This window comes from Chenopodium quinoa, unplaced genomic scaffold (genome assembly GCF_001683475.1).
Source record: "Chenopodium quinoa cultivar QQ74 unplaced genomic scaffold, ASM168347v1, whole genome shotgun sequence".
NCBI classification, from domain to species: domain Eukaryota; kingdom Viridiplantae; phylum Streptophyta; class Magnoliopsida; order Caryophyllales; family Amaranthaceae; genus Chenopodium; species Chenopodium quinoa.
The window spans coordinates 6,584,550-6,594,686 of NW_018744367.1; the positions used below are offsets into that span (position 1 = coordinate 6,584,550).

Here is a 10,137-nt window from a genome sequence, read left to right on the forward strand (position 1 = left end):
ATCACGAACACACGACCCTTAACTTTGGGCACCTCCTGTAACGTTACCGGTTCCAACCTTGGGTGTAGGTCCACTAGACTAAGGTGGTTCATTAGGAACACTAGACTCTTTCACCTTACCTGACTTAACGTCAGCCTCTTTCTTATAACACTCATACTCACGGTGTCCCAAATTCTGACAGTAACAACAAGTTACCGGCTTTCCCTCACAGTCCTTCCCTGGGTGATCTTTCTAACACCGCTTGCAGGAATACTTTCTCCAAGGCTTCTCACTCCTTTGATTCCCATTCCCCCTATCATTAGATGACTGTCCTCTATCCCTTTCCCAATGCTCCTCTTGTTGTCCCTCCTATCTCCAAAATTCCCTTGGTAGTTACCATTGGGCTTAAGTCTCTTTTCACCCTCGTGAAAAGAGTCTAGGCTCTTCCTTTTCTCTCCAACATGCTCCATCTCCCTCCCCTTAATCCCGTACAGGTAGGATGCACGGCCATGGACTTCATCTAAGGTCTCAAAGGTAACTCCCCATAGCTTCCCTTGGAGGGTCAAGATTAGGCCTTGCTCAAATCTCTGAGCTTTAATGGTTTCGATAGGGATTACTTCCGGGGAAAACCTCATTAACTCAATGAACTTGTTGTAGTATTCATTGATAGACATGTTCCCCATTCTCAAGTTGATAAACTCCATGCATTCCTACTTTCTCAAGTAGGAAGGGTAAAACTTCTCCATCAAGGCTTCCTTGAACTCATCCCACCAAAAGTTTGGTCTTTTCATCAACTCATCTTTTCTTTAGGTCCACCATAAGTCAGCATCCTCTCTTAAATAGTAAACACCATTGTCACCCTCAGCTCACTTGGGCAATTGATTGCATCAAACAACTTATCGAACTCTCTAATCTAGTTTTCAAGGCTGGGTGGATCTTCCTTTCTCAAGTAAACAAGTGGTTTGGCTACAACAACTCTCTTAAAAACTTCAGTATGAGAGTCAAGGTCAGAATTTCGGTTTCCTTTGTTCACCACTTTCGCGATGTTTTCAGTGATATGGGTTAACTTTATAAGGATCTTCCCAACTTTGGGACCGGTGCGCTTACTTCTCACTTGGTCTCTCATCCTTGTAGACATACTTCTTGGGTATACTTTGAAAATTAAAACAAGTTCTACTTACATAAGCTTTTAATTCACTTAGTAACATAGAGAAAATCTTAATAAAAATAACTTCATCTCATTAATAATAAAAGAAAAGTACAACCTTTCCATTTAAGGCAATTATTGAAAACAATAAACATAATCATAGTTCCATCATTCAAGCAACACTTTCAGCATAGTCATCTTCATTCGGATCATAGTCAGGATCATCTCGCTTGGACTTATCTCTATCACTTGGGTTAGTCATGAAAGTTGGGTTATGCCAATATAGCTTAAAGTACGGCCTGAAGAACTTGTCCTAGATTCATTTAGATTGTTGTCTAGGCCTGGAGTGTAACTTGGAATTTTTGTTGGGCTCACCTCACCATGATATTGGTTTGAAGAAGCATTGGGCTTTTGATCTTTTGGACCGGGGATTTTTTAATAACAGCTTGGGTAAGAGTTTTTGCAACATGAAAGTGGACTTTTTAACTTGGACATTTTGGAGGTTCATAGCTTGGAGTATGAGTAGGAGAAGGGTAATTCTTGCTCCTACCAAGAGGTGGTATGGACTCATCATTGGATGACACAAACTTATGAGGGTCTTTTCGGTATGAAAAAGGGAGTTGGGCATTTAAGTAGTACATTTGCTCATCTTCTCTCAATGAAGTGTTGGCTCGGAGTTTAGGAAATCTCAAAATTTTCCTTCTAGGTTCAAACTTACGCTCCACATAGTGCAAATCTCTCTTAAGGCTAGACATGCTTGGTTACCACTTCCCCTCATGATGGCATTTTTCATTCCACAACCCATTCTTCTTGATCACATCCCCATACTTGTTAAAGAGAGGTTCATATTTGGGATCTCTAGGTAGATGGGCTAAAGCCAAAAGAACCATCAAAGGTGGTTGGGTGAAAACTTCCAGATTAAACTTCTCAAAAAGTTTTAAGACCAAAGCAACAATTCCAGCAATAAACTCACTAATTAGCTAATTGAATCAAATGAAAGTGAAATGCATTCAACAAAGGCAAGAGAATCAAATGATAGTCTCACACATTCAAACAAAGCTTTTTTAATCAAATGATGTAAAATCCATTCACTAAAGCTAATTGAATCAAATACATGTCAAAAACATTCAAGCAAACCTTTTGGATTCGAATGATTGTCAAATGCATTCAACAAAGCTATTTGAATCAAATGAAAGTAAAATGCATTCAACAAAGATAATTGAATCATATGAAAGTCACATGTATTCAACAACGCTAACTGAATCAAATAAACGTCTAACACATTCAAAAAAAGCATTTTGAATCAAATAAAAGTTAAAGCATTCAACAATGCTAATTAAATAAAATGAAAGTCAAATGCATGCAACAATGCTAATTGAATCAAATGAAAGTCAAACGCATTTAACAAAGCTAATTGAACAAATCACAGTCAAACACATTCAAACACATTCAAACAAAGCTTTTAAAATCAAATGAAAGTCAAATGTATCTAACATAGCTAATTAAATTAAATCAAAGTCAAACAACTTCAACAAAGATAATTGAATCAAATGAAAATCAAACACATTCAAATAAAGCTTTTTCAATCAGATGGAAGTATAATGCATTTAATAGAGCTAACTGAATGAAATGAAAGTCAAACACATTCAAACAAAGATTTTTGTAAGAAATGAAAGTCAAATGCAATCATCAAACCTAATTGAACCAAATGAATGTCAAATGCATTCAACAAAGAAAATTGAATCAAATGATAGTTAAAAGCTTCAATACAACTAGTTGAATCTAAATAAAGTCAATTACCTTCAGTCTAAGCTTTTTGAATAAAATGAAATTCAAATACATTAAACAAAGCTAATTGAATCAAATGAAAGTCAAATACATGTAAACAAAGCTTTTTGAATCAAATGAAAGTTAAATGCATTCAACAAAGCTAATTGAATCAAAGGAAAGTCAAATGCATTCAAGAAAGCTAATTGAATTTAATAAAAGTCAAACACATTCAAACAAAGCTTTTTCAATCAAATGAAAGACAAATGCATTTAATAAAGCTATTTGAATCAAATCAAAGTCAAACACATTTAATTAAAGCTTTTTAAATGAAATAAAGTCAAATGCATTAAACAAAGCTAATTATATCAAATCAAATTCAAACACTTTCAAACACATTCAACAAAGCTAATTGAATCAAATCAAATCAAATGTGCTTATTGATAAAATGTTACATAAGCTTATGTGTTGGTCAAGCAAGAACTTGTCATATTCAGCGACAGTTGTCCTTATTAATTCAGTTCTGATCAGTTTGCACTCTTATTGGGCTCAATGTGTGCTTTTACCTAAGATTGTTATTCAAAGAATTAACCAGCTATGCAGAGATTTTTTGTGGTGTGGGTCTGCTATCCTTTCTAAAGTCTCTCCTCTGGCTTGAACCTAGGTTTGTAAGGCTAAGAAGATTGGTGGTTTTGGTATAAGGGACAGTGAAGGGTGGAATAAGGCAGCTCTGGGTATATATGTGTGGCAAATTGCTATGAAAAAGGACTCACTATGGGTTAAGTGGGTTCATGATGTGTACATTATGGCTTAGAACTGGTGGTCTTATAGGCCATAGAAGGCTAAGGGGTGGGCCTGGAAAAAGATCTGTAAAATCAAAGATGAGCTTCAGCTAGGTTTCAAGAATGATAACTAGACTGTGAAAAAGATTCTATATCTTCTATATATGAATGGTTACAGGGAAGTGCTGAAAAAGTGGAGTGGACAGACTGGATTTGGAGTCGGTACAATATTCCCAAGACATCCTTCATAGCCTTGCTAGCAATTCTTAATAAACTTAGAATCAGGGATACTTTGTTCAAACATAGAATTAGCAATACTGATAGATGCTTGCTGTGTGGTAATGATATTGAAAGTCTACAACATCTATTTTTTGACTGTGCTTATAGCAGAAGATGTCTGCTGGTTATCTGTGATTGGCTTAAAATTCAGGAAGGTCGTTTCAACATTATAAGCACTTGGAAGCATTGGAAGAAAGAGTTCAAAGATCCAATTTTGAGAAAAATTGGTTTTGCTAGCCTTGCAGCGCTAGTGTATTATTTGTGGTCTGCTAGGAATTCTTTTTTTAAGAATCAGGCTATGTCAATTCCTAAAATTCTATGCCATAAGGTGTGCTCAATAGTGGTGGATTGTTTTCAGCAGCTTATTGGGTGTAAATGGAGAAGAAAACACTGTCAGTGGTTGATGTCTTTGAGGAACAACATTCCTTCCAAAGGGTTCTAGCTCTAATTCTATGGTGCGGTTTCAGTGTTGTGTACTGCTATGCTATTTTTTCTGAACGTTGTTCTGTATTCTGTGGTGCTGGCTTGCTGAGATGTTCGGCTGCTGAGGTGTTATTTGCAGGCTATTTTTGTGTTGTAGCTTTGTTCTGTTTTTGTGCAGGCTGGTTTTGATGGTGCTGTAGATGTGTTCTGGTTTCTATGCAGGCTGTTGTCTTTGTCAGGGTCTGCTGGGAGTTGCTGCTCATGATGTTGTGTGTGTCATTTTATTATTTTGAGTTTCTGTGATCCTGGGACTGTTCTGCTGTGGTTTTAAAGGTTGTTCCTTTGATTCTTTCTTCTCACCTGGTGTTGTATGTCTGCCTATTTCAACAGTGGCCTGCTGGTGCCTCTTTGTTCTATTTGGGCTGCTAATTGGATGCTGAGCAGTAGTGGTGTGGGTTGATGCTGCTGTTTTTGTGGGCTGCTGGTTTTGTTGTTTTTGGTTATGTTTTTTTTTGCTGTGTTTGCTAGATGTGTGTAGGTGTTGTTTTGCCTTCCTTTGTTTATGGGATTGTTGTGTTTTTTATTTTGCTTTCCATAGTTTGGCTTTGTGTTTGGGTTTTTGTCTGATCCCTGTTTAAAGTTCCTCTCCTAGAAGGTGACTTTATACTCGAGTCCGGGTTTTGGGTTGTTTTTCCCCCCTCTCTGTTTTAGGCACCCTTCCTAGAAGGTGGTCTCTTACAGATTGGGGTTGATCTTGGTGTGTGGTGGCCTTCGAGCTGATGTAGTTTTAGAGTTACAACTCAGTTTTATTATAAGTTGTATCTTTTTCTTTATTTGCTAATAAAATTTTATTTATTCACAAAAATAAAAAAGAATTAAATCAAAGTTAAACATATTCAAACAAGGCTTTTTGAATTAAATGAAAGTCAAATGCATTCCGTAAAGCTAATTGAATCAAATCAAATTCAAACACATTAAAACAAAGCCTTTAAATTCTAATTAAATTCAAATGCATTCAACAGAGCAAATTGTATCTAATGAAAGTCATATGAATTTAACAAAGCTAATTGAATCAAATCAAAATCAAACACATACATTCAAACAAAGCTTTTTGAATCAAATGAAAGTCAAATACATTCAACAAACCTAATTAAATTAAATGAAAGTCAAGCACATTCAAACAAAGCTTTTTAAATCAAATGAAAGTAAAATGCATTCAACGATGCTAATTGAATAAAATGAAAGTCAAACACATTCAAACAAATCTGTTGATGGTGAAGTGGGTTTGTTGGAGAGCTGGCTTGATGGTGTGATTGAAATTCCGACGAAGGAGGTGACTAAGTAAGAGAAGCAGGTCCATAAGCATCATTTTGATCGCTAGTTGCAGGAAATCAATCAAACCCCTAAATTAGCTTTAATGGCGAAGAACTCTATTAGCCCAGATTCTGTTAATCCTCGTTTAATTGGTCCTACACCCATTTTAATGGTGGTTGATCCTTTTGAATCAAATTTTCATAGTAAGTGTGCTGGTGGGTTAGAAATTGGGGGAATTATTAGCCCTAAATTCTCGTCCCAATCCCCTGTTCTTGAACCCGCTAATGGCAACAGAGGAAGGAGTTGGAGTAGTTTGTTTAACATTGATGGGGTTGGTGGGGTGAATCTTGAAGAGGACTATAATACCTTGAATTCTCAAGATGGGGGTAGTAATGCTGATCGATTGATGCAACTAAGCATGGCTGACGTAAAGCTATAAATTGAATATTGGGATTCAGCGATTGTGTGCTATGCTCTTTGTACTAGACCTTCTTATTCTATGATGAGTGGTTTCTTGTGTCGAATTTGGGGAAAATATGGTATTGATAGGATTTATTCGAAATCAAATGGAGTTTTCATCGTTAGATTCTTAACTAGAGAAGCCCGAGAGAAGGTTATAGCCACTGGACCCTTTATGTTTGATAAAAAAACCCCTTATTTTGAAACGCTGGGAGGTTGGGATGAATTTAAAGGAGGAATGCGTTTCTGAAGTTCCTGTTTGGGTTAGATTTCTGGATTTGGACATGAAATTTTGGGATAAGATAACTATTTTGAAGATTGCTAGTCTAATTGGTAAACCCATTAAAACTGATAGAGCTATATCTATTAAAGAGCTGGTGGAATATGCTAGAGTTTTGATTGAAGTCTCGGTGCAAAGTTAGTTGCTAGAATATGTTGAGTTTCTAGATGAGGAGGGTAGATTGGTACATCAACAAGTAATTTTTGAATGGAAACCAGTAAGGTGTGCCATGTGCAATAGGATGGGTCATGTGGAGAAGGACTGCCCTAATCATATTGTTAACAGGAGAAGGAATCAAGATTTATAAACTAGGAACCCAGGCAGCAGAAAAAAGTCTGGAGACCTGTCTAGAAACAGAGGCAAGAAACTGTAATGAAAACATCTCAAGGAGTTGATATGCATAATATATTTGGTGTGTTGGGAGAGGAGATACTAACTATTGTGAAAAGTGATGATTAGGCACATAATCAGGATATTGTTCAGAGGAAGGAGCAGTTGAAGGTTTTTGATGGTAGGATGGTGTATGGTGACCTAGAGAGGGGTGTGCGATCCTATTCCATTTATTGATAAGATTGGCTTTTAGAATGTTCGAGGGATTAACAAACCCTGTAAAGTGTGTGATATTGTATGGTTCCTCAAACATTATCACAACATAGGGTTGTTTAGTCTAAGTGAAACAAAAAATATGAGTGGTAGATTTAGTAAGGTGTTTGCTGGTTTTGGGAATAGGTGGGCTGTTGTTGCAAATTATAATAAGGCAGTTGGTGGTAGGATCAGGGTTATTTGGCTTCCTAATGTGTTTTATGTTACTGTGGTTAGGGTGGAGGTGCAACTAGTTCATGTTGAGGTTGTTCACAAGGCTATAGGAACTAAGTTTTGGTTTACTACAGTCTATGGTTTGAACACTGGGCAACAGAAAGAAAGTCTTTGGAACCAGCTGGTTGAGATATCTGATACTTTTAATGGTCTTTGGATTGTTGGGGAATATTTTAATAATATTCTGAATTTGGGGGATAGAATTGGTTCTCCTTGTTCTATGGATGAGGTTAATAAATTCAGAGATTGTCTTATTGATGCTCAGCTTGTGGAGTTGAAAACGGGTGGTAGTTTTTTTACCTGGACGAATAAACAACAAGGTGGTGATAGAGTCTGCTTTAGGATTGATAGGGTTCTTGTGAACGATGTTTGGAATGATAATTTTCCTGATGCTTCTGCTAACTTCTTGCCATAAGGCTTAATGGACCATTGCCCTTGTTGTATTGATGTGTTTGGTAGAGCTGATAATATTGAGAAACCTTTTCGGTTTTTCAATATGTGGATTGAGGCTCCAGGTTTTATGGAAGCTGTAAAACAGGCTTGGGATACTCCTGTTCAGGGTACTGATATGTTCATGGTGGTGAAAACACTGCAAAAAGTGAAGGAGGCTTTGAAGAGCTCAACTGCTGCTGAGCTGGCTGAGATTCAGGGGAAGTTGGATGTTGATCCTTGTAATATGCAGTTAATAGCTGAAGAAATGATTACCAGGGATAGGTATACAATTACTCATACTGCTATATATGCTTTCCTTAAACAGAAAGCTAAGGTTCACTGGCTTAAGGAGGGTGATGTTAACTCACTTACTTTCATGCTTGTTTGAGGCGAAGAAGGGTTCGTAACAGAATTAGAGGTATTCAAGACTCTGAAGGAAATGTTATTCAAGACCCGGATAAAGTGGCTGATCTTTTCATTTCCTTTAACAAGGGTTTGCTTGGTACTAAGAAGCAGGTTGACTATGTTGTCATCCTGTTGTTATCTCTGAGGGTCTAGTTCTTTTGATAATCAGAGGATCAGTGTTTGTAGAAGCTTTGGGATGGAGGATGTGAAGACAGCTCTTTGGGAGATTGATGATAATAAGGCTCTGGGCCCAGACGGTTTTTATAGTAAGTTCTTTAAGGCTACCTGGAGCAATGTAGGTGCTGATATTTGCAAGGCTGTTCTTGGATTTTTTTTATCATGGTCATCTTTTGAGACAAGTAAGTGTTTCTACTCTCCCTCTTGTGCCTAAAATTGAAAGTGCTTGCATGGTGACTCATTTTAGCCCTATAGCATGTTGTAATGTAATTTACAAATTCATTTCCAAAATGATCTGTTCAAGGCTAAAGGAAGTGCTTCCTAGTTTGATTGATGATGTACAGGATGCTTTTGTCTCTGGTAGATCTATCTTGGACAATGTTCTGATTTGTCAGGATATACTTAAGGACTATGGAAACAAGAGGAAATCTTCAAGATGCACCATTAAGGCTGATATTAGCAAAGCTTATGACTATGTTAGTTGGAGCTTCATTCAGGATATGCGGGTTTGCATAGGTTTTCCTAATAAGTTTGTTCATTGGATCATGGCTTGTGTTACTTCTCCTGCTTATTCTATTTTGATGAATGGGGGTATGTATGGGTTCTTTAAGGGTCAGAGAGGTGTGCGGCAACAAGATCCCATGTCCCCGTTGCTCTTTGTCATTGTCATAGAGTATCTCTCTAGGTTACTAAAGAAGGTGGGTAAGAAGAAAGGTTTCAAGTTTCATTACAAGTGTAAGCAGTTGAAATTGAATCACTTGATTTTTGCGGATGATTTGATGATGTTTGCTCATGATGATAAACTTTCTATCTCTTACTTAACTAGGGCTTTAGTGATGTTTGAAAGAGTTTCTAGCCTTCAAGCTAATTCAAAGAAGACTGCTATATATACTTTGGAAATGTAAAGGATGATGTAAAGCAGGCTGTGTTGAACTCTTCTGGTTTTGCTGAAGGTTCAATGCCTTTTAAGTATTTAGGTATCCCTCTAAATGATAAATACTTGAAGGTTGTTGATTTTGACAGACTAGTGGATCAAATACTAGCTGGACTTACTAGATGGTCTAGTAGACACTTGTGTATGCAGCTAGGGTTGTGCTTATTAACTATGTTCTTATGAGCCTTCATACATACTGGGCTCAATGTACTTTGTTACCCAAAATAGTGATTGAGAGAATAAACCAGCTATGTCGGGCTTTCTTATGGTGTGGGTCAGCCATACTATCTAAACAACCTCCTATTTCTTGGAGTTGGGTTTGCAAATCTAAGAAATAGAGGGGGGGGGGGGTTGGGAATCAGGGATGTGAAATTATAGAATAAAGTAGCCCTTGGAAAGTTTGTTTGGAGAATTGCCTTGAATAAAGATTCTCTTTGGGTTAAGTGAGTTCATAATGTGTACTTAAAAAATGAAAATTGGTGGACTTATGCACCTAAAAAAGCTGATGGTCACACCTGGAAGAAGATATGTGCTGTAAGGGATGAACTCAAGGATGGTTTTTTAACTGAAAATTGGCAAACCACTGGTTATAAAATTTCTAAGGGGTATAACTGGCTATAGAGAGGTAATGCAAAAGTAATCTAGGCTGACTGGATTTGGAATAAGTACAATGTACCTAGACACTCTTTCATCACATGGATGGCTATTCTGAACAGATTAAGAACATGAGACGCACTTTAGAGATTTGGAGCCTCTGATACAGCAAACTATTTACTCTATGGTGACCATATCGAGGATCAGAAGCACCTGTTCTTTAGTTGTTCCTATAGCAGGAAATGTATCTAGATTATTAGCTAGTGGCTGCACATTACAAAGACTCAATTGGATATTGAGAGCACTTGGAAACGCTGGAAAAGAGCTAATAACTATCGTGTGAAGTAGA

General features: G+C 37.1%; 1 protein-coding gene across 1 annotated transcript; it reads left to right on the forward strand.

Moving 5' to 3' along the window:
• Nucleotides 1-3,687: 3,687 nt before the first annotated feature.
• LOC110696721 lies at nt 3,688-4,642 on the forward strand. Its single transcript, XM_021874073.1, has 3 exons — nt 3,688-3,762; nt 3,854-4,282; nt 4,556-4,642. Exons 1-3 carry the CDS (start codon nt 3,688-3,690, stop codon nt 4,640-4,642), a joined length of 591 nt encoding a protein of 196 aa, XP_021729765.1.
• The last annotated feature ends 5,495 nt before the right edge of the window (nt 4,643-10,137 follow it).